The sequence below is a fragment of the Botryllus schlosseri genome, chromosome 4 (genome assembly GCF_051294905.1).
Source record: "Botryllus schlosseri isolate E-star chromosome 4, Bs_hap1, whole genome shotgun sequence".
In the NCBI taxonomy this organism is placed as follows: Eukaryota; Metazoa; Chordata; class Ascidiacea; order Stolidobranchia; family Styelidae; genus Botryllus; species Botryllus schlosseri.
In genome coordinates, this window is record NC_137239.1 from 1224260 (window position 1) to 1249903 (window position 25644).

A 25644-nucleotide genomic window follows, 5' to 3' on the forward strand; every position below is an offset into this window, starting at 1 on the left:
CTTGTTGCACATCTAACCGTAAATTAGTTATTAATACCCTAGGTCGTAACAGCACTTCGTCAGCGCCCCCCAAAAAACAACGTTTCTCTTGCCCCCCCCCCCCCATAGGGTGATAGACAGAACTTCGAAGCCCCCAGACCCCCTCAGGCTAGATGGCTGTTTACCGCTATTTATCATCTAAATCGGGTGTCCGTTTTAGGCAGCTTCTCTCAACTAATCGCACGAAGCGCGAAAAAATTCTATAATTAATGATTGAATCGGTCAATATAATTGGGAATATACGGGCATATATATTGGTATCAATTTTTATCCTCTCTCTGCTCACGTAATCAGGTTGATCGGTTGAGCTGAGTGAGTTGTGTTTGAAAAGGTAGGATCACTCAATAATAATTAAACATCTTCGGGCGTATACACGTTGGCAGGAACGAAACAGCACTTCGTCAGGCCCGCCAAAATACTTAAGTCTTGAGCTCCCATAGGGTGATAAACCGACCCCCCCGTGCCGTTGTTCGCTTCTGCCACGAAATCAGGATCCCCGTTTAGTGAGCCAGCGTAGAGCGCGAGGTCAATAAGATGGGGAATTGCATATATATTGCTATCAATTACTTGTCCTCTCTGCTCACGTAGTCAGATTTACCGGTGGAGCTGAGTGAGGTGTCTTGGAAACTGTAGGGCCCGTAAATAATAATTAAACATATTCGGACGGGCGGATCCGTTGGTACGACTTCGTTACATGATGTTATTTGTTATTTCGTGACCCCCAGTCTGCTATATCAAGAAATATAGAATCGCCCAAACATACTAAACTATAAGATGCACACGATTTCAAATAAGTAATTTTTCACTGGCATGTAATTCTTCCCTGCGGGATGGTAGCCTATTTGTCTCGTGGCGTTCAGATTGCAAGACAGGAACATTCGGCGCCAGTCATTTAGGCGCCAATGTATTTTGAATATACATAACGAAGTTTTCGGTCAGCGTAAGGGCAGTCCTTTTCGGCCAAGGTTCTCTCGCTGCGGATCGTTTTGGCACACTTCTTGGAGTCGCATGTAACATGGCTTAAAACTTTATATGTCTTCGTGCGTCGTGGCGCGATAATGGCCAACACCGATATGCCCACTTCTATAAATCTTGCGATTTTTTTCTTGGTCGAAGAGTATCCAATAATTATGGTACTTGGAAACTTGAAAAGTTTCGCGCGGCGCGAAAAATCTTTGAAAAGTTACATAAAATACGCTATAATTTGTGCTAATTCACTAAATAATTTTGGGCCCCCTTCGAGCTCACTCCCCCAATTGGGGGGCTTGGGGTGCGGCAGTTACGGTCCTGTCAATACCTATATCTATACCTATATCTATAGGTACTGCCCGTTCAACTGGAAAGTTAGGGCACATTGCATTGAAACAGCAGTGACGTAATCTTAGCGGTGAGTCACAGCTTTCCTGCAATCCTAATTGAAAACTCCAGACTCCAAGCCAAGCAAGAGTATTTTATAAATATAATTTTTTCGTAAATCGATTTCTCAATATTTTTGTGGGGGCCGTGGTTGGGAATCACTGCTCTAGACTCCATTGCGATGGCCTATGTGGGGGATAGCGTAGTGGTACGTTCCAGAACTCGTACCTATTTGTTGGAGGTGTATCTAGGCTCCTCCTCGCCATGTAATCCGCGTAAGGTGTATTATCGAAGGCTAAAAGTGTCCGTGCTATAAGTCCGTAACAAACGGAATAACAATGAAGATATCGGCCTTGTGTAAAATGACCATTGCAGTCGAAATATCATGAATACAAAGAAACAAACATTGTGATGGCCACACACCATCCTTACGCTATTGAAAGTGGCTCTGTGGAATGACTCCTAAACTAATGTGACACCTTGTTTTCCTGGTTCACGTTCCTCAAAAGTCGTTGTTTACTTGTTTTAAAAAATGAACTGAAATCTTCAGAAACGGACCGCAGTTGATTAAGATTCTTGAGATAGTCAATAGTATTTAAATTGCGTCTCTGCGACCCCGGAGGCAAGGGTTGGAAACTCCCGCAGTAGAATTTACACAGACCCAAAGTTATGTCGCCAAGAGAATTCGAAAATTACCAATCAAATTTTGTCTGGAGCTGCAAGTGAGTTCATATCCTATAGATAAGACACTGTTTGCCGACGACAAATGATTTTATCTGACATCACCACCACGGAATTAACGCAACCCAGTTGCTATTATTCGCTCTGCGAATCTTCCGAGTGTCGGTGCTATATCTGAACTCTTCAACTATAACTACAACGCGAAAAAGGCCGCCAAATTACCAAAATGAGCTCGGATCAAGTTTACTTCGTTAGCAGCAAATCAATCAGGGGTTGATGAATAGAAGAGAGAATGAAAATACATTCGCAGATATGACAAATACAATAAACACATGTATGCCTAATTATACAATTCGTACGACGATTATCCTGTGGCAACGTCAGATCTAGTATAAATAATGCGAGCTACTCCAGATAAACATCTTATGGTTATACAGGTACCTCCATGGAAGGCGGTGTTGGAGTCACAATGCTGGTGAGACCAAACTCAACTACGATTGGTTTCAGAAGCGACCAATTCACGCTCACAACGTCGTTAGAAGTAGCTGGAAGCCTCATCAATGGACAACGGATACAAGCAACCATTCACATTCCCGAACCTGCATCACGAAACTGTAATAAGTTATTTTATGAATCTAGAATACCATATTTTACGATCCGAAAAAAAAACTTTGGCAAGTTAGACAAGTTACAGAACCGGAGAAGAAAATGCGCCTTTTGTAAATAAGTTTTCGTATTTGAATGTGTGAAAAAAGTTTATTTTCGTCGATAACGCTCCCGAAACAATGTAACTTTCCGTGGATGCTGCGTTATAAATGTTAATCGCCATGGCATACACAAATTAAGTATCCTTCTGGTTATTTAGACCGGTGCAGTTCTTGGTTCCACTGTTCGGTTTGCCGTGCATATGTTTCGAAGATATTATGAATACGTTTCCGAGAACTACCGTGATGAGATTGCTCTTGATGTACCTCTTAAACTCGAACTCATTGTGACTTGATAATTTTCAAAATTCACAACTTGAAGATTGTGAAAAGTGTTCTCGCTTCCAAGCTACTAATGTCTCTGAGGATGTTCTGAGCGTTCTTTTCTTTCAGCGTCGAAATTATCTTTCAACGTGTTTGGGAACACGAATCTATTTTCAACGAACAGCACGAAAGAATCAGTTTTGACTCCTGAGGCGGATAACAAGATCAACGTATCAATGCTGGTGCTTTCAGCCACGGTGGAAAACAGAAATATAACTAATCTTCCGACAGACGGACGTTTGACATATTCAGTATGTTTGAATTATTGAATTATTTGATGTGGCAAAATATTGTTGGAGCACTGCGGTAATGCTGGACAATTTAAAATAGGCTAACGTTTGCCAGTCGTAAATGATAAATAACAATACTTACGAAGTGACATATGCAACGTCACCTGAGCTGTGGAGTTGGTTCCTTCTACCACAGAGTCCAACTGCGACTCCGATTCCAGGCGTTTCCAATAAACCCACTCCGACTCTAGCTCCGATTCAGGGAACTTTCAATTCACCGATTCCGACATCCCTGTAAATATAATTCGATAATTAAACCTCTATCTCATTTTTGCGACATGTACGGCTCACAGAAATGTTGAAAGCTGTGCTCACAAAAAGAAATGAAGTTGCTGATTGTCCGAAAATGTATACACTAGATGACTTCTGCAACTGCAACGGCACTTCGTGGCAACGTTTGGTTCGATGTTAAAGTACATGGAGTCGGAGTCATAGCATTTTAAATAACTCCGACTCAGTCTCCAACCAGTATGTGCTTCTCCAACTACGACTCCGACTTCAACGAGTGCTACAAATTTTCTGTGAGTCCGACTCCAACATTAGAAAATTGAATGAAACTCCGGCTCCACAGCCCTGAACGTCACCACATATACTCGAGGGATTAGATCAGTGGTTTCCAAACTTTTTAAACTATCATAACAATAGAAAAATTATTAAATACTCGCGGCACATCTACAATAAAATATAAATTGCTTCATAAGTATTTCCACGTCCTAAGGCGATGGATGTGCTTGTTTATTCGACCATCATTTACGAGAGAAACGAATTTGTTTTGTTCAAAAATATACCCATATTTCGTTTACAATTTCTTTTAATTTCAGTCAAAACAGAAAAGCGGTGCATATGCAAATCACCATATACATTTCGTTGCCCTTTCGCAAATCACAGGATAGCATTTGGAAGCAAACGGTCAAAGAAGTCATCTAATATTTTGTGAATACAGGGTTTTAAAAATCTGCATGTTTTGCAAATCAATGAGATGTTCTTCTTTTGTGAAAAGATTCCTTGATTCATTCCTTACCAATCGAACAACAACCAGTATAAGTTGGTAACCTTGAATTAGGGAATGCAATGTTGCGGTACAAGTTGAAGTCGTGATACTGTGTACATGATACGCGGAAGGATTTTATGTTCATGTTTTGATTCAGCAGCTAACGGATCGAAGGCAATGGTTTTGCGCGGTTACAACTTTTTGCTTGATGATCGTAGTGCTGATGTTGCTGTAATAGTATTTTCAGTGGAACTAAAAAGACTAGGATTCAAACTGTTCAGTTTATCAAACAAGTTCGGAAGAAGCAGAACTTTCAGCTATACCAAATGTTTGCGGCACACCTGCAATAACCTGTGGCGACACAGTAGTGTGACGCGGCACACAGTTTGGGAATCACTGGGTTATAGTATATTTACTGAGAATAGAATCTAATTATTTGATCAATGTGCTATTTGAATTTAACGATTTACTGTTTTCTTATTTTATTTGGTTAACAGAGCAAGTTTAAAACTCCAACTATAGTTTGGATGTCAACCCGCAATGACTACGTAAATTCAAACAAAAATGTGTTGTTTGGTGTTTTCAGGAGATTCCTGATGTAGACCAATATAACTAGGCGTTTCTGTTGTTTCAGTTGGTATCCCTCACCAATAAGCATGCACAATGTTTACACCAGGTGCCACTGCAATATGACAATGAAACACAGGATCTGGAGTGTGTTTTTTGGTTGGAATCAGCAAGGAATTGGGACGACGGAGGATGTTATATGACAGGAAGCACACCTAACACATTGACTTGCTCGTGCGATCATTTAACAAATTTTGCTGCTTTATTGGTGAGTGAATACTAATAATGAATATCTACATTTCTCATCATAATATGTGTGAGTGTGTCTTTGACATTAAACCTGTGGTTCTCAACCTTTTTGACCTCGAGGCACCCTTTGCAAATTAGAAATAGTTCGCGGCACACCGTCACAGTGATTCAGCACATTTTTGGCTTACGGCACCTGTTAACTGCCAGCATACTTAGCAGCACCCACTTCAGTGGTAACGCTGACTAATGTGACCACATCCGCAGTCGATCCAAAATGTTTCTATACTTCCTTTAAAAAAACTCATACATTTCAATAATTCTGAAAGTGTTCTGACGAAAGTAAAAAGGGCCATTTTGATATACGAAAATTCGTTCCGCCCTTAGATACGATTTCATAAGATTTGTTTGACAATAAACCTGCCCACATTGCCCACATTGGGTCGAAGAGGTCAAGCACGATTACCGTAACGATTACCGAAGCATCTACAATACATTTTCACGCAGATTGTGTAACACGCGTGCGGATTACCATTGGAAAATTTGTTTGGGAAACTTGTTTGGGAAACTTGTTTCGGGTAATTACAAATGATAGTTTAGTACATAAAAACACGTTTACAGGCGATATTGGTCATCTTCATTGCGATCTTCATTGCCCGCAAAACCCCCAGAGATCAACGGGCCAATTCACCCCACTACTGACAATTCACCACTGCATGTTTGTAGCTTTTGTGTAGTATTCGGTAAAAACACGGCTGAGTTGAGGTGGGAAATATAAGGTTGAAATATCCTCTCGACCATTGGAGATACCAACAGTCATATACATGAGGATAGCCCTACCTCAATAGTTCTACTGGCTGCCACCCGCATTTCATTGATACTTCCAACAAACTGTTGTAATTTGATCAACCTTACTTCTCAGTACATAGGCTACTCATATTCGTCGACAGTAACACACCGTTGTGCTACTAGCCGACATTTCAACAGAAGTGCCGGCACGATACCTAACAATCACAATGTGAATTGCCACGTTTGAAATTCGAATTTGTAAACGCGAACGTCAATTTCTAAGGAGTTCATTTCTTGCTGGTGAGTGGAGAGACGGTGAGGATTAGAAAACTGCATCGTCATACAGTCGCCGCCATGTCTGCTCTTCCCTTCGTGTGATCAATCAATCAACGTATTGTGCAAAACTGAATTCAGCCTTCAAGGCACGCAATCTGCCCGGTAAAGACAATTCGAGGGGGGATATTGATTGCGGGCATAATATCAATTTTGATTTGTCAAATGTACAAACTTCCTATCAAGCTCAATTTAGAATATTGACCGTTTGCAATAGACTAGAATTATTTTGCACATTATTTCAAAATCCCGTAGAAATCGCTCGCGGCACACTTGCGAGATGTAAATGGCACACTAGTGTGCCGCTTCACACCAGTTGAGAACCACTGCAATAAACTATGCGAATCTAATATTAGTCAACATAAAAGATTATTAAAATCTTTTGAATACGATGATAGCTACTATTTGCACTACTTTTGCTGCACAGTTCGTATTGTGCAGCAGTGTGTATTATGGTAGATATTAGTTGTCGTGATTCGACGAACGCTTTGGGTTAGTCTCGTTGCAGCGTAGCCTACACCTACGAGACATGGTGACTTCAAGTATTGTTACAGAGACAACAGAATGATACGACCACATCCAAAGGGCTTCGTGTCGTAACAATCGTTGGATGCTCGATATCTACATTTGCCCTGCTGATTCTGGTGTTGTTGTTCTTGTGCATTCCGTGAGTTATGTGTTACGACGAATCGCGTTTTTAGTCTGATGAGTTAGGAGAAATGCATCGAGTCTGCAATAATACTACTATTGGCAGAAAGGCCACCATACAAAAGTGTATCACTGTCGATACCCTTTATTTGTCTTTACATTCACCGTGATGTATATAATCAATACTAGTTATCATCCGAACCATGCCTTGACCACAACAAGGCCCGTTTTACTCTAGTCTCATGACCTGTTGTAATCGAAAAATATTTCATATCAGCTCCTGCAGGAATTTACATCATTTTGATTTTTTGATTGATTCAAAGAAAAGCTTCCGAAATAATACGAAACTGCGATAACGGATACAAAACTTGAACACATCAAGTTATGAGAAATTCCACTGCCTAACAGTCGCTCACCGGCATTTGATAATAGCTGCTGCATGATTCGCTCTGAAGTTTCAGCACATTGCGTCGGGGTTGTTGTGATTGATTTTGTATGGTATTCATTTTAGAACAACTCGCACCGGAAAAAAATTCAAGAGTTCATTTCTGCTGCTCAATCTGTCACTTGCTCTTCTCGGACTGAACATCACGTTGCTCATCAGCGAAATGCCGTTTATTGTATTCCCTAAGGACCATAGCGACATTTCAACTTCATGTCGGACGATAGCAGCCTTTCTGCATGCCTTTCTACTTGCCGCGTGCGCGTGGATGAATTGCGAGGGTTTATTGCTAGTTCTAGCGGTGGTCAAGGTAATTGATATTGCTGCACAACAGAATGATATTTCTGTACGAAATTTACCTGAATTCTGCGCCATTACTTTGACTTAGCAGTTACCCAGGTCCGTTTTTATAACTACTACATATAGTCATGTTTACGGAACATATTAGGTACGTCAGTTCATATCACGAGTTGCTAACCAACATAGTACAGTTCATAGTTGGGGTTGCATTGTTGAATCATTTTATAAGCCATTCATTAGACACATGGACGTATATCGTACCCTACTGGCATCTACTGTGGAAACACTGATTCGGCATTGAAAACGGTTATTCAGGAACTCTATAATGAACATAATAATAGCGACTTGTGGTTTCTCGGTGTTGTGATATCTGATTCGTCTGTAAATCGTGGCCGGGCAGGTCACACTGATTCCGGAAATATACATTTGAATCTAATAAGGGCAATGGAACCCCAATCGGCATTGTTCAGAACAATCGCAACCACGCAAGGGCCATCGTTGTGGTCATTGTGTTGCGTCGCTGCGATTGTTTAGAACAATGCCGATTTTCAGATTTCGAGGTGTGTTTCAAGGGGTTCCATTGCCCTGATTAGAATTTAATGTATATTTCCGGAATCAGTGTGACAGTAGCTTTCAAATAAGACCAACTTTATGGAATTTAGGCGCGCGGGTCGTCAGCTATGGGATTAGCAATTACGTTGCGTTCAGATTGCTGAGCAGTAATTTACTCCGGGCAAGCAAGCGTGACGACGGGTGTTGCGTATCTATCCGTAGGTTAGTTATCTATAGCTTAACATAAAGGCTATTAAGCTGCACACAGCTCGGAAGGTAGCGAAGGTAGCGAAACCAGGATTTGTACTATGGCATATACATTTCAAAGCAATGGTTCTCGAACTGGGGGGCGTTAAAGCATCAGAAGGATGGCGCGAAGCCGAAGTTTAATAAAAAAAAATTCGCGATTTACCCCCAGCATGTCGTTTTTGCTCTGTGTATTCTCCGACTTTGATATTTCAGAATTCTCTCATCAACAGCCAGAACCTTCCATGACATCAAACTATTCGTTGGGATTGCTAGCATTCTTGTTACACATTTTATTATTTTGTAATAACATGATAAGGGGCGCGCTAAATTCTTCACTATCATAAAGGAAAGCGTGCCTAAAAATGCTTGAGAACCACTGTTTTAGGGTCTTAATAAAAGAACGTGGATAGGGGTTTAAGGAGAGTTAAAAATGTATCATGTTTAACATTGTTTCCAATCATGACGGCGAATAGATATTTTTTTAATTAGCCATCAATTTCTCATTACTTAATATCAACACATTCACTGAGCAGCATTTATCAACAATGTAAATTGAAAATTAAATTGAAATAACCTGGAGATATAGCTAGAATTTTTCACTCGGCCCGCCAACGTATTTTCTGCTTCTCATTGGGCCCGCGGAGGAAAATATAGCCCACCCCAGGCCTACACCAACCTACGTCCCTCTCTGATTCATTCATGGCCCTAGTTCAAGGGGAAGCGAAATTATATATTCTATATATTTCCAATCTTTCTAACTCCCAATTAATGATTCAATCGGAGCAGGTGATTTGGATATTAAGTGTATTATATATTTCAGCCTATCTACACAGCGCAGTGCCTGAAAGATGTGAAGGTTGTTGTGGCGTCAGTATGTTGGGGATGGCTCATGCCCACGATATTCGTGGCTATCGTTGCTCTTGTCGGTAACGGAGTCTATGAATATCTTAACGTAGCTGGATCCCCGGTAACGTAAGTCTCAATGCGAGATTGATTAACTGCCATTGCAATTCATGTATATTTTTTAACATAGATGTTGGATTGCTTCTTCTAAACACATCATCTACCTAGCAGTTATTCCAGTTGTCCTAATGATCAGTGCCAATCTAATTGCGTATGCCATCCTGACGTATCAATTGTGTATAAAGAAAAACGCCAAACTGGTAAGTTAAGCGCTATACTTTAGTTAGGTGATCATTCAATTCATAAAATCTTATACAACAGCAACTGCAGTGTTGAAATATTAGCTTGTCAGTAATGAGTATAGGTGTATGCTGGGTTGGTACTTGGTATATAGCAGGGTTGGATGGACGTGCGTCATGCGCGAGCCGCATATCGAAAATCCTAGCTTTAAAGGAGCCAAAACGCAAAAATTCAAAAATACGCATTTAACACGTCACAATGAAATATAGACTATCGAATGAGGTTTATTCTTGTAAGGTGATACCAGCGTGTACGTCGGTGATACGGTGCGTCTTCACCCGGACTGTCTCATTCTGAATTGACGCCAAAGCAATCGGGATAGTTCTTTCAAGTGCTTTTAAGCATTTAAGGAAGATTTCAGCTCGGTAATCTTATTAGTCCGCAAATCTGTTTTCGATGGGCAACTCGTGGCAAGGTTTTGGAGTTTTGTCAAAAGTTACTGTTTTTACTTTCTTTACTTGCATTATCGTCTGAAAAAAATTATCGCCCAAACTATGCAGTTATTTTTAGCTTCTACAATACAAATAGAACAGCGCATTGACATTGCTAGCCGGAAATTATTGTGATCTACGCTGGCGTGATGAATTATCAATTTCATTGTTGAACACAATGACTTATCATTGATTGATGACCATGCACCATTGTTGAAACGTTTATGTAAACTCGATTCGAGAGTTCGATTTTAAAGTTCTAGTCCTGTAGTGTCACCTACCGCTATATGTTACAAGTCTTCCGTAAACCATAAGGAAAGAAACAATACGCATACTGTTAATACTCGATAAAATGCATCAATTCACGATCAAGTTGAACCTCCCTAACAAAATGGCGAAACACATCTGCGGTGCAATCATTAAAGAGCCGCAGTCAAAGGCTGAAGAGTTGCATGAGGCTCGCTAACCGCAGTTTGCCCTGGTATATACGTCCGTTACCAGCAGGGTATCTCAACCGTTTTATTGTCTCGTAACACAACACACTATGTACCGTCGCGCGTAACAGTTCTTGTAGAACAGCTCATTCGATGCAATCATGATATTGCATCAAATGAAATTAATATTGATCTACTAATATAACACTAGAACACCACAACTATATTTATGACTTTCATTTTATCACTATATCCGGATGTCTCCATGCGTGATCTCAAGGACTCACTGCAACGCAGTTCGTTAGTTCGTGTGTTCGTTTCAACCAAATCAATAATGTTTTGGCAAACAAAGCTTGATACATAAAGTTGCTAACCCATCTATTCATGAAAAAGAGGATACTGGCGTACCACCTGAAAAATCGATGGCCCGCGTACTTTAGTTTTGTAACCTCTGATCTTGGAGGTTTGGGTTTTCAAATACTATGTCTAATTGTCTATTCGAAATGGCTGTATGATTGTATGGCTGTAAAATTGTTAACTAGTTGCCGATGTCAAATGCCTTGCCGATTGTTAATGCAACATTTTGTGATACATTCCTTCACAGGGAAAATCGCGGAACAGCTTCAAAGCCACTTATCAACGAAAACTAGGAATAAATTTCAGTATTCTGATGCTATTGGGGTTGACTTGGATATTCGGCTTCTTCTTGCCCGTAATCGAAAATGGAACTGCAGCAATGCCCTTTGCCTATATATTCACCATTTTAAATTCGTTGCAAGGTATAACATCTATTTAGCTTCATTAATATACTACGAAATATTCGCATGTAATATGTATAATGGTTCCGGAAACACATTTTCACCCTGATCCGATGATTTATCCCATCCCTATGTCAAGTTGATTTAAAATACCGCAATGCAAATTGTATATATTTCTCTATATTACTGTAATGAACAATATGCATTGCGGTATTTTAAATTCCCGGGTAAACAGTATATTCAGGATGTTTTACTATATCCCAAAAGGAATATTCTCCGAATTTTTACCCGAGTTTTTTTCAGGTCACCGAATTTGATTCAACTTACTGTACGTATAACAGTAACGTCGGAAGCATATTGTACTCGGCAGTTTTCTTGTCTACTACAATCAGGCGCTACTTGAAAAGTCGCTGAAAGATCTGTTTCGCATATTTCATCTTGTTAAGAGCAGCGGGCTATATAGCAAGTTTTCCACAATTAGATTGGGAAGCTCAGTTTCAATGGTAGCAATAGCCGTATCGTTAAATGGCACGAGAAAAGGTTGCAATAATATCACCCATTGTAATCTATAGGTGTCGATCGCAGTCTTACATTAATCAAAATGAGATAAATTATCTTCATCACTTAAAGCTCAATTGCTTCGCCATATTTAATCAGATGCCTATAACAAAATAAACCTTTCCAGCCAATGTGATTACTGATGCTAAATTGGTATAGCTTTAGCCTACTCTTAGATGTTTCTGCGTAAGGCTTGATGAAAACATATATTTACAGGTTTTTTTCTACTACTGCTCTTCGTGTTGAGAAATGAAGATGTTCGTCAATCATTTCGAATCAAGCTTTCAACTATATCCGAGATATTCGGTGTCAATAGTGCAACCTCTACTTTATCAGATCAAAGCGGGTGAGATTTAATAGAAATAACTACACCATGTACTGGACACTGGACAGTGTACAGCTACTTTCCAACGTATTTAGGACCATTTGCTTTTCTTCAATGATTCTGTATCAACAGCAGGGACCAGCCTTTAACACCAAGGAAAGCATCATAGCATATATGTATTCGAAGCCTAGCTTTGCAATCAAACCAAGGAATGCTATAACTTAAACGTAGCGCATCTGAAATATCGATCTGCATACCCATTCTGTTGTCTCAAATTGACACAAGTTATCAAAATAAATAACTGACTCAACACTGCCACTGTACGAAAATACAAGCGTGAAGCATATTTATTATCTCCTTATTAAAAGACGAGAAAACTTCTATAGTTTTTCTTGTAAAGCAGTAAAACTATGTGGACCTAGCATAGTAATACCAAGTTTATGCCAGTATAAGGAGTTCGTGGACCAGCGAAAATATTACATGGAGATTAAGCGAAAGTGAATGCCGATGACGTCATATTTGGTGACAAGATTGCGTTTTAAACAATATCCTTAGCTATTCTCTGCTAGTTGATGACCATTGACCCTGACGAGTAGGCTATAAGTCAAAAATATACGGTTTTTAAATATGTATATAGCCTACTATTGAATTCGTTTATCTATACTTGTGCGGAACATATATCACACAAAGCATAGCAATTTTTTATGTTTGATACGCAAAAACGGTATAGATCTGTTCCATTGATTATCATTTCTACTATAATATACATTTATTCCATTACCAAATTGAGTCATATTTAAACGTTCGAATATGTGTGAGGAATAATATAATGATGATAAATAATCTCATATATGAAAGCCGTCACAAACGGTGCAATCTTAGTTATTTATGAAATCAGATCAAATTTTTTATAGGCTTCAAGACATTTTTTGTTTTCAGAGCTGTAAATCTGACGGAAGCAATTGGAGATTCTTCGTCAAATACGTCTAAACGGGAATGTTGTCGCGATGAAATCAAAGCAGCTCCTGTCAATTTTTCAAATTTTGAGGTCTATTATTAAAACTTTTCGAAAATTATGGACACGTCAAATTTTAATTTATTAAGGACATCTAGTCAGTTTGTATGTTTTTTCACATGATTTTAAAGGTAACGATGGCCAAGATTTTGCCGGGAGAAAATGAAAAATTTTCATCAACTTAATTCTCTCGAAATGTGTAAAATAGACACAGGCTACATTGATTCCACAGTGTCCAATTGAGGATCATGAGTATAGTTGCTGGTACAGGATGGCAGGAAATTACAATAATTAATTTACCGTCGTCCAGCGTGCATATTTACGAGGTTGAAGTATGTGCAATAAACGAATGAATTCTTTCTTGAACTTTCCGTGAGAATGCATACTCATGCCGTGATTGATCTGCATGAAGCCGCAACGGTGCTGCCAAGCAATATCATGACACAGTGGATGGGAATCGAAATCGCTGAAAGTGCATATCAAGCATAAGAATTCCATGCACGCTGAGACCCAATTAATGGACTAATCGAAATAAAGTCACCCCATCGCATAACAATCTTCATCTTGATCAATTAAGGGAAAAAGTTGAAATTCTCTTAAAAGGCTGAAGTGTTTTTCAAATGACTTGTGTTGACTTGAGTGGCCTTGCAAAAACGACTTGACATCAAGTGATATTTTCGAGTCAATTGCACATCATCAAGGAATCGGTGTTGATATTATTGCAATCATGCTAACTGAGCTTTCATTTTTATACCATAAATGAAGTGGCCACCAATGAAGTGATCAGAATTGACGTTGCCGAATCGATCGAATATAGTTTATATGTTATTATTAATATTCAACCCTTGCTGCAAGATTAAACTGTATCTTTTGGATATGTAGCCTACCGTACAGTATCATACCAGTTTGTTTAAAAGTTATGAGGCTTTGCATTGCACCCTACATTTTTGCTGATAGACTGAGGGTATGCAGTTCTCTAATTAGTTTAGCAGTTACTGCTGCGATACACCGCCATTTTACATATATAATTTACTCGATACTCTTTCGCCGAATCTGAATAAATGCTGACTCAGCTTGTCCGTCAAACATCTCGTAAAGTTCAATGATTTCGAATTCGACTAGACCCGACTCGAGTCAACACCAAAAATCAGGTTAACTGACTCGATTTACCTTCAACAATCTGGCGATTTCACTCGGAGGTGGTGTCGCCTTCTCACTGATTAAAAGCATCCTAAACAGTTGTGGCAAATGACCAATAGTATCATTTATAGCGATTCTAATACCATGAGTAAGCCTTTGAGCATCGCTGATTAGAATGGCGAGATCATGATTAATCTGGGTGATATTGGTCAATCCTTAATGACTTTTTTGCTGGCCAAGTCCATTGTTGGCACTCGAATTTCCCGAGCGCTTGGTATTTGCCTCGAATCCTTTGGTATCTATTTATTTGAGATCCGCGTCTGAAAGAGAAATTGCACAGGTCATAGTTGGTCTTCGAAACAATAAAGCAAACGGTTTTGATTGTACGGTGCCGCTTTTCTGAAACTAATATGTCTGTACAGGATCGTAACAGCACATCGTCAGCCCCCCCCAAAACGTTGGTCTTGGGCCCCCATATGGTGATAAATCCAACGCTACGCCATCCAGACCCCCATCCGTTTCTCTGTTTTTGCACCGGAATTTCTTTAACTGTTTGTATGCTGCAGAACAACGCGCGAAGCGCGAAAAAATGGAATTCATGATTTAATCGGCTAATATGATCGAGAAAATGCATATATATTGCTATCAAATTTTATCCTCTCTGTGTCACACAATCAGATTTACCGGTAGAGCTGAGTGAGATATTTCGGAAAATGTAGGGCCCGTAAACAAAAATTAAACATATTCGGGCGGACGCGTTGGTAAGGTATAAAGACACGGTTACATGATGTTATTTCGTGACCACAAGTCCAAGATCAAGTTTATTCATAAAATTCATCTTTTCAAAACATCACACGACTGCAATACAACGAATGGCCGGAAGACGCCGGGACGACTAGGAGTAGTCTTTGGAGATCAGATCTCCTGTCTGCTATGTCAAAAGACATTGAAATCGCCCAAACGTACTAAACTATAAGACGCACGCGATTTCATATTGGTATTCCTGCAAGGGCAAATAATTTTTCCCTGCGGTATGGTATTTGTCTCGTGGGGCTCAGATTGCCAGGACAGGAACATTCGGCGGCAGCCATTTAGGCGGTTCCATACCAATACCGAGAAGAAAACCAGGATCGAGAATGGGCATCACCGAGGATGCAAATTTAAAAGAATAGACATTAGCGAGAATGGACTTCACCGAGAATGGTCATTACCGAGAATGGACACCACCGAGAATGGATATTACCGAGAATTGCTAATGAAAATAATCTAACATACTGGGACGGACGATGTCGATATTGATAACCGAAAATCCACACCGAATGTGGTAACGCCGTGATGCACATACACATGACCTGTACATATGCATAACATGACTGCATTGCATATATTGCATTCTCGGCAATGTTCATTCTCGGTGGCGTCCATTCTCGGCGATGCCCATTCTATGTGGTGTCCATTCTCGGTAATGCCCATTCTCGGTGGTGTCCATTTTCGGTAATGTTTTTTTCGGTATTGATCGGACACCCATTTTGGAGCCTATGGACAAATAAAGATATATGTATATATCGAGTTTTCGGTCAGCATGAGAAGAGCAGTCCTTTTAGGCCAAGGTTTTCTCGCTGTCGATCGTTATGGCACACTTTTAGGAGTGGCATGTCATATGGCCTGAAGCTTCATATTTTTGGTGCGTCGTGGCGCGGTAATGGCCGACGCCGAAATGCTCATTTCTATAAATAATGCGTATTTTTTTCTCGGACGAAGGGTACCCAATACTAAAGATAATTGACACCATTAAATCGTGCGCAGCGCAAAAAATTGCATAAATTTTCAAAGAAATACAAAAAAAATTTTGCTCCCCCCCCGGATTGGGGGGTTTGGGGTGCGGCAGTTACGGTCCTGCGTGCGTCCGTCTCTTTACTAGTTTGCAAGATCTTTAACATTTGTTTAAATAACGGAATATTTCCAAATCCTTTAAAATTAGCGAAAAAGGAAAAAAGGAAGAAATTCGGTCAAAATATCGATTTGGCTTCCGGGAGGATTCAATACTTCCCAGGTAATTCTCGATGTGACGGAGATATATAACAAGGCTATAGAGGGATACTAAGTGACATGTAATGTATTCATTCATCCACCTCAAGAAGCCGTGTGATACCATTAATCATAACATTCTTCTTGCTAAGTTAGCAGTCATACAAAATACGCCCCCTGAGGAATGCGAATCCGACAAATACGATATCAGATCAGTCGAAGTGTCAGTTTAAGGCGTCACCTACTGCAGCATAAGGTTGAGTCTGGCCATCACTATGAAGAGATGATGAAAATCAACAGAACGGGAATTTGATCCTTCAAGAATACTACAAGTGACCAGTAGTGCTATGTCTTAACACTATAAATATGATACATACACGCGAGCTCGGCGCGGCCAAATAACTTATGGATTGTTATCCTATTTTGGTTAACGTATAATTTTACGTAGCAGTACTTCAACTGGTTATAGGTAGAAATCGTTCTAAAAGCCCTATATACGCTGCTACACTCTTGGTCAGGGGCTAGCAACCGTTGTGTTATTCACGGCCGCATTTTGATTACTTGGGTAGTGTAGACTACAGATTTATTCGAGGGCAGAGCCGTACTGAACTAATTGGACGCCAAATACTCATGTTAAGTTACAACTTAAATTCAATCTCATGCGGGACAAATATTGATATCACGTTCACAGAAACTCGGTAATTTCGATCAAGAATATTGGGACCATGGCAAAGCTTACATTACAATATACAAATTGCGATGTTGAGCATACCTACAGTAGAGAACAATTTCTTTGATCTTTCGTGTAATATTTCATATGAATGATTATGGTCTTTTTACAGCTTATCGCAAAGCAATTATTTAAAGAAGGTATTGTAATTGATTACCGCAGTTTCATTTCACTCGAGAGGGTGGTCGTTAATTTTCCCGGTGCTATTCATCATCGAGAATAGGGTATGATGATCAAGACTCAAGAGTATATCGCACATTTATGATTTAACAATTCATTCAGCGTACTGAATCTGTTCATGGCATTTAACGACGCGCGGACCAAATGTGAAGAAGCAGTATAATGATGTCATGTGGACTACTCTGATGGTATGGCTGGACAACGTCGAGTATTTGAATGATTGTGATTGGTGTATCAAGCTTTGGGGCGGGCATTTTCGTATCACTTATTGTGAATAATAAGATTATAAGTAATGTGGATATTCTTTGAGGAGTAGCAAATAAATTAATGCTTGGTCTATCTCAGATTTAAGATGATTTGGTATTTTCAACCATTTTCATTTACCCTGTTGTCAATGTCGTAGTTCGATCATATATCTTCAGAAGATAGCCAATGAAATACAGCACACGTACGTAGGCCCAAACTTTGTGAGGTAAATCTCAATTTTGTAACGCGAACATGTGGGGCTGAGGGCCTTCAGACTTCCACGGGTAAAGAAATGTATTCTCCGTCATAACATAACTTTTAGTAGAAAACTGCGTATATTTACAATTATTGTCTTTCCCTGCTTCACCCGATTCCTCACAATTTAATATTCGCTTATAATTTGAGTACTCGAATGCTAGTCAATGGCATTATCGAAAGTGGTGGTAAATCCTCGCGAAGTAGCAGTCACTTGACGATGACGTGTCTGGCCTATCTCTTCCCTATATAATGATTGACCTATGACCGTAACAATGGCGTAACGGATATTGTTCAGCAGTTTGTAGGACCTGTACTAAACCAGCGGCCGCCAATAAATATGATCTATGTCAGAAATCCTAATCATATAAATATTAATGCATACTAGGACTGTGGAATGTGACGCTGGAAGTTCAGTTCATGCTCGAGTGATATTTTAAATGGGCTTCATGGGCTGAAATACTTCAACATCGCAACAAATAATGCGTTGATTAGGGCTGTACTGCGTTTCAATGTCCCAGATTATGTAGGTTCAAACAATGTTACCGTGGTCCATGATGCGGTAAAGTATTTAGTATCGGGGAGGAATGATCGGTAGTTCCTTGGAGGTCAACTACTTTGATCACGCCTGCATCAAAGAGGTAAGGTGTCTCAGGAGGATCTGGTTGCAGCCAATGTTATTCAAACAAATAATTATTAGTAACTCGGTGTAATCAATAGCATCAAACATTTTCGAGGATTATCTTTATTAGGTGTGGTATGGGCAATAAATTAAAGATGTTTTATTCAATTTATGATATGGCAATTCACGCATACGATATGATAGTGAGCTCAAAATCATGGGGCGGGTGTGGTTAATGTATATCTCAGCTAAACGACTATTAGTTAGGGGCAAGTAGATGTTTTCCTCGGGCGCGGATAATGCATTTTGAGATGGAACAATTTTAAGAGGTATAAAATAATATCCTCAAACACATGAGGTATGCTTGGAAAATTATTTATGAATATCATCTGACACCTTGAAGCAATACATATCGTTGATTCAAACTATGCATCAATACGAGACCCCTGCCCGACATCATTGGGCTTGATCTCCGATGTGCTGTGAGTGTTGTTATGCCTAGCACACGGAAGAAATAGTTGTATACATCACATGAACTTGTGCTTTTTATTGCAATTCATTTTTGTTGTGGTATAATGATATCGCCGAAAACGAATAAATAGGCTACTCGCGCATTTGAGTAAAATGAGTCGTTTCGGGCCCTGGTGGTGTGCGATATAGCTAGATAAAAATATGACTGGTACGTCATCGGAAAAAAAATTCGCGAAAAACTATCGTAACACATACACATGGTCAATGCCACATCACGGCTATAACAAAGGGAGCATAAATGTCAAATTACATCGGCGGTCGAGATCCTGTTTTAGCGGCTTATAATTGTGTTCAACTGGTCAATCAATGTACATTTGACAATTTCATTGGTTGTAAAGAAAGGAGTTGGTAGAATTGAGCACCTATGAACAACAATAAAATGCATAGGGCTATCATGAACATGTTGCACAATATAGCATTCAAGAGAAAAACAAAAATATTTATTTGGAGTTGAAATCATCCGTCCTACTGTGGACTTTTTTAGTATGGTTGGTAGTGATTAGTAGTTTAAACAGTGTGGTACCCAAACATTACGGGGAGCAGTACCCCACCATAACCCGTCCCAGACAGACCAATTCAGTCCTACAATTGTTACTTTTACAATGCCGGCAGTCGAACCTTGCCACTTCGACGCTTTTCGGTACTGTTTGTCGGTTCTCAACACCATATATCGTGTCGTTTTCGGTGGGGGCCTTGTCTGTGTTTCATGTTCTTCCGACGACCTGGCCCCGTCCTACCCTGTCCCTTTTCTAAAATTATTATCGCATTTCATATATGTGAAGATAATACAGACCATGGCCACCGACACATCTTCAACACGGGATGATGAAGTCTCATACTAATTCTAATCTCTGTTCACAAACAGACCACATGGAAAGGTATCAGCGTCAGAAAATACGAGGGGAAAATAACACTGGTAAACATATATTTTTAGGACGACAAAGTACGAGTGGTTTGGGGGAGGGTTCTGGAGGGCACTGATTACGAATATGACCTTCGTTTTTTCAAATTGGCTCAATTTCTTGAGATAATGCATGGGTCTATTTTGAATAAAATCTTATATTTTCACTGTATGGGATAGATAGAAAATCGGCTCCGTCGTACTATAAATATCAAAAATTCAATCTACTTGTTATTTTGACACGCTGAAGACTGTTTAAATCAAAATACATCAACGTAATTACTTTTCGGGCTATATATAGATTCATCATAATCGGAGACTTCCACGGATATCATGTACATAAATAAAATTCAATCATGGTTATAAGTATTTACCTAAATACTCAATTAGCGTTGCAATAATTGAATCAGTTTTATGTCAACCACCTATTTTAAATTCAAAATAATCAGTTGGAATATAATAATAATAGCTTATCTTAAGGCAAACTTGGTTTTTATACTATTTTCGGTTGTAAGCAATTTAGTGAAGTTCTTCAAAAGTTTCCAGCAATAGTCTGCCATAATAAGTTCGTCGCATCTGCACTGATATCTTTCTTTTGTTGTTTTAACGTATTGGTGGAGCCTTTCCCCTTTCTATTCCCTCTAATCAACAATATTATCAGAAAATATATCAAGATGACTGAACAGGAATTGGGAATTAATGCTCATGTTATCTCCAAGGTTTCCATACGCAGATACCAATTCTCGGACCAACTGTTTGTAGTTAAGTGCTTTGTGATCTACCAAAAAGTATTATTTACTACATTCTAGAAGGGATTCCATGTAGTGAGCACCTTTCTTAATATGACATTGTAATCCTTAGTCCGTTTTCGAATCTGAGATCCATCAACGATTCCAGATTTAAGCTTCTCCTTTGTAGGGCTGGACACAATGATTCGAGTACTCGAATCTGAATCGAGTATCAATTTTAATGATTCGAGTCGAGTAGTACCAGACGATTTTTTTCAAGTAGTGAAATTACACGCTCATCGCCATTGACAGTTAATTTATCAACGACAATTATGGCTTCGATACTAACTTTCACTGTTGAAGCCTTGAAACCTTGATTGGCCGGACCGTAGGATTCGTAGCATACGAAACATATAGTACAAAGCTACGAACGTTGCTGGAAATAGCATATTTCCGAAGCCATGATCATCCCACAACATTGTCACCAAGTGCAATGAAATCGGTATGGTCGGCAAAATAACAAAGTATCTTTAATGTGATGGATAACAAGCCTTATGTTCTTTGTGGTCCCATAAAAGGTACATATTTGAACTTTGACATATTACATTCTGCTATTATGTAATAAATACTCGATTACTCGACTCGACTCGAAGCATATTACGTGAATTAGAATCGAATCACTCAAGTATTCGATTTTGCCCAGCCCCACTCCTTTGATATGGATATTAGATATAGCCTACCCAGTTTGTTGGCTTTACGGAAAATGATTCATTTACGCGTGAAAAGAGATGAAACGCATATGAGTATTTTAGTTAAGCTTTCCATGGAAAAACCTGATAGCTTTATACTCCTCTGTCATCATGGTAGAATGTCTAATTGGAACAGGAGAAAATATTATTTTCGTGGTGCAAAAGTACAATTTGTACGCTTGACAAACTGCCATTTTAACAGACAAAGTTCTCGCATCAGATCCTGTTAATATTGATAGAATAACTGAGAACGACGTGAGTGTTCATCATAGTCAATAACTATTTATGTGCAGTAGAAAAGTAGAAAAATCTAAGATTTTCTTCCTAACAAGTAAAATATTCAAGTGCAAATACAGTGATTTTAGGCTTTTTTAGGGATATAAATATCTTCTTTTCTAGAGCCAATCCAGCAAAACTAATGTGATAATCGTAATCAGCAACCTTGACAACCCCAGAAACTGTTCCTAGATGTTCTGCCCCCCCCCCCAAAAAAAAACAACTAAGAAATATTTTTATTTTGTTGACCAGTGTAATCCAAGTCGAGTGGATGCTGAGGTCATGCCAGCAGAGAATATAGGAAAGAGAAAGAAATTGGAAGCGGAGGGACGCGAAGAAAAGATAACTAACAGAGTCCAAGAGGATACATCACAAACACCTCGAGCGGGACTGATTGACGGAGGATTAGGGGTCTAACCTGAAGAAAACTCTAACAATGAAGTGAGCTCTCGAGAGCTATACAACTCGGCCCGTATGTCCTTGGGAGCTTGCTAACAACCTGTTAAAGGCTGTGTCACTTTTCCCTGTTATATGGCGAATAAACAACTTTGAAACCAAACAATACACAATGTATATATTAGATGTTGGGCTCACCATTCAAAAGTGAAAGTCATCGTACTGTGCAAATACATCTGGTTCAATTATGCCTATCTTGCATGTTGTTAAAATACAATATCTCCAACTATTAAATAATTTATTAGTAATAACGGGAATGTGGCTCATAATACATGGGCAACACATCATCCTCAGTGTGAATTTTAGTCTGATATTGGTATTTGGATGATCATTAGACTATTTTTGTCAGCACATTTTCGATATTCGTACTTTTACAGTCACAAAAAAAGCGTATAGTGTACATCTACGGATCGTCGAACATGATAGAATTTGGCGTGGAATGATAGGCTACACATACTACAAAGCACGATTATTTACATTTCATTCCGCTCCAGGACAGTGATTGATTTAATATCCAGATATCCAGCAGAACATGTTCGTATTCAATTTTTTTGTTTGTTTTTGGGGTATTTGTCGACTACTATGGTCATTTACACCAGGCCGATATTCTTCTTATTTTCCGTAACTGCCGACTTATAGCACGGCCCACCTCTAGGCTTTTGTAAGACACCGCTGACGCGGATGAGGTGGCGAGGAGGAGCCTAGGTAAACCTCCAACACTTAAATATCGTATTCAATTGTTGGTATACCAAATGTGGGACTGGGGATATGTGTGAAGGTTCATTATTACTATGAATGTACATTGGCATTTTACAGTTCGCCTTTCCACTGCAACATCATCTCTATATCAATCTTCCGGTCGCCTTATAATCGATGCGCCTGACGGCGCGTCTCCAATGCAGTCACCGTGCGCTACTGCTGCAACTTGCGGTCTGTAATATATGACAACTAAGTTTAACTCCGTCTGTAGGTAGACCACTGTTAGGACTTGCTCCATTAGTGCAGTAAAATGATGATATGTCATCACCTCGGCCATAGACCGCAACCCTCCGACATTTCGTGGTAAGGGACTCCGTGAAGCCACACAAAAAGATTCAGTAGCCACGCTATAGGAGAAAGGTTAAGAACTCTTGGCCTTAGGAATGGGAGTTCCAACTCTGACATTTTTGTGCTATTTATTCACGATTTTGGGTTGTATCAAGAAAATATGCAAGAACCACCGATGTGGTCTAGATAATTTCCGTGCCATGTTTGAGCTCTACCGTAAAACATCGCTTTTTAAAATAACATTACAACAATTTGATGTATTTTAGCCATTTTTATCAATGTATGATTTATATGGTCCTACATATGTCCATATAATACCATTTGCCATAAGTATCATTAAAAGTTATTTTTAAAACTATTTTACACCCATACCTCTCAGTTTTCGAGTCCACATATCCGCTTTTGATACACACTGTATCACATATAGTCGTTAGCCGTTTTCTCAATGTAAGCCGCACTTCCGGATTTCTCAGCACGTACAGAATGAGAAGGAAGAAGCCTGAAATTGAAAAGGTAGAGTACAGTACAGTAGCCTACAGTATATTTACTAGGATATTATTTAACGTGCTATTTCTACCAGACCTCAATTCAATACGGCACGCCATGCACCTGGACATTGAGAAAATATCGTCAACAAGCCGCTAGTATCCGTTATAAATATGGGTAGGCCTATATATAACAGAACTTTGATGGCCATGACTGCTTAACACATAATATAGACGTAAGTATCTGTATGACTATTCATTTGAGTTACAAATAAAATTCGTGTTCATTTGAAAATTAACTGATTCAAGTTCACGATTGACGAATTCATGCAAGTAACAGTTCATTTGAATAGCAATCATGCTATTTTATTGACAAATAAGTCACTTTCGGGTTGGTTGAATTCGTTTGAATGAGTGAAACAATATTACTGAATATCTATCACGGGAAAATGAAGTACTTGATGGGCCGTATTACATAATATATACAATAATTGCGCATTTATCCACAGTCTTTAATGTAAACTTTAAGTTTAAAGCAGAGACCAAAAACAGTATTTAATGAATTTATTAACAGTAGCTGTTGAAGTCAAGCAGAGATCAGTGATCGATCAAAGTTGTCAACAAGTTCTTTGAACTCTGAATGAATGTCGCATGTAGAAACCCTTAGTAAAGATTGCACGTGAACATCAGTTATATTGGAACGCAGCTTTTACTCGTAAATGCTCATGGTCGAAAATATATGTGGGCTACACCCGAACAGAGCAAGCAGTTTAATGTTCATTTTTCTCAGGTTGAGAAACTTGGATTTACTCTGTGACGCATAAAATTTGTCAATACTTGCAGAACATAATTTCCCTTTCAGGATAGAAACTCTCTGCGGGCCGGTCGAAATCCCTCAGCGAGCCGTACGTACAGTTTTGTTACTGTATATATGATAACAACCCTTTTAATGGTATCTCGAAACAAATCCATGTTATTTGTTATTCTTTATTTGCTGAACTTTTTAGAGGGATCAGTTACCAATTCAAATATCCTTTATTTTTATACGTTTTTCTAATCATTGTAATTGTCTGATTTTAATCCTGGCTGTTTGCTGCACGCGTCCCTACTGTTGAATATGATTCATTGTTATCGCTTCTTTGCCATTTTAATATAATTTGTTCTCGCCAGTAAGGTAGCTGAACACGTTCGTGGGATCGAAGGTTGTATAGCTTCCAATATATATTTAGCATCTTTGCCCTTGTTTATTGACATGATGCCTCGGCATGACTCACCACTTGTAGACTCGCGGAACCCCTCTCTACCATTTGAAGGAATCTGTTGAAAGCATCTGTACGATTGAAGGTGATTTAATAAATAGTATAGACTTGCTGAGCACCTCTTCCATTTTGGGGTGATTTGTTTGCACTAGTAGGGTTGCAGAACGCCGCTTTATCATTCAAGTGACATAGTGAAAGTCCAGGGGATCAGAGGTTGTATAGCCTCTAATACGATGGACATCTGTCATTCATTTTTGCCCTTATTGCGATTTCCACTTCAAGTTTCTACCAATGTGTATCAAGAATCAATATTCAATTTGGATCGCTCGACTATATTAAGTTCAATAAAAGATCAACGCTCAAGTTTTTCCTTGTCAACGGTAGGACACTTTAGCTGAGCATTTTCATATCGACCCATATTGATATGTTGATTCAATCCTGCCGTCCCCGCAATGTTTATTCAAAAAATTGTGAAATGCCAAGGTGGCTAATCACATCGTTTATAACTCCTTAACTGATTCTAATCGATACAATCACCGGCTTATCCCAAGTACCGAGAATTCCAGACAGGGGAGAAATATACTGTGACGTAGGCTACTGCTGGATAACTACAATCAATATCTGTAGGAAGAAGTCAGCTTCACTCGAAATATATATTTTACAGCAAACACGGGTGTTTATCGGGACAATGATTTAAATCAGTCGTCCCCAACCTTTTTAGCCAAATTTAAAATTTCAGAGTACGGTCGGGCCCGCACGAATACCAGGACAATGAA

General features: G+C 39.2%; 2 protein-coding genes across 4 annotated transcripts in view; one reads left to right on the plus strand and one right to left on the minus strand.

Moving 5' to 3' along the window:
• Window positions 1–14108, plus strand: part of LOC145437837 (uncharacterized) — a 62820-nt gene extending 48712 nt beyond the window's left edge. For both annotated transcript variants that reach the window (XM_080315149.1, XM_080315148.1), the window contains 10 exons: window positions 2514–2690; window positions 3174–3355; window positions 5062–5220; window positions 6875–6987; window positions 7480–7720; window positions 9332–9483; window positions 9545–9674; window positions 11184–11358; window positions 12112–12241; window positions 13160–14108. In XM_080315149.1, the coding sequence (XP_080171275.1) occupies window positions 2514–2690; window positions 3174–3355; window positions 5062–5220; window positions 6875–6987; window positions 7480–7720; window positions 9332–9483; window positions 9545–9674; window positions 11184–11358; window positions 12112–12241; window positions 13160–13280 (1580 nt within the window). In that variant the 3' untranslated portion in view covers window positions 13281–14108. The remainder of the gene's footprint in view (window positions 1–2513; window positions 2691–3173; window positions 3356–5061; window positions 5221–6874; window positions 6988–7479; window positions 7721–9331; window positions 9484–9544; window positions 9675–11183; window positions 11359–12111; window positions 12242–13159) is intronic.
• Window positions 14109–22298: 8190 nt separating this feature from the next.
• LOC145437846 (adhesion G-protein coupled receptor G7-like) overlaps window positions 22299–25644 on the minus strand; it is a 58978-nt gene continuing 55632 nt past the window's right edge. For both annotated transcript variants that reach the window (XM_080315187.1, XM_080315186.1), the window contains 2 exons: window positions 23497–23623; window positions 22299–23009 (listed from right to left, as the gene is read on the minus strand). In XM_080315187.1, coding sequence (XP_080171313.1) covers window positions 22925–23009; window positions 23497–23623 — 212 coding nt within the window. In that variant the 3' untranslated portion in view covers window positions 22299–22924. The remainder of the gene's footprint in view (window positions 23010–23496; window positions 23624–25644) is intronic.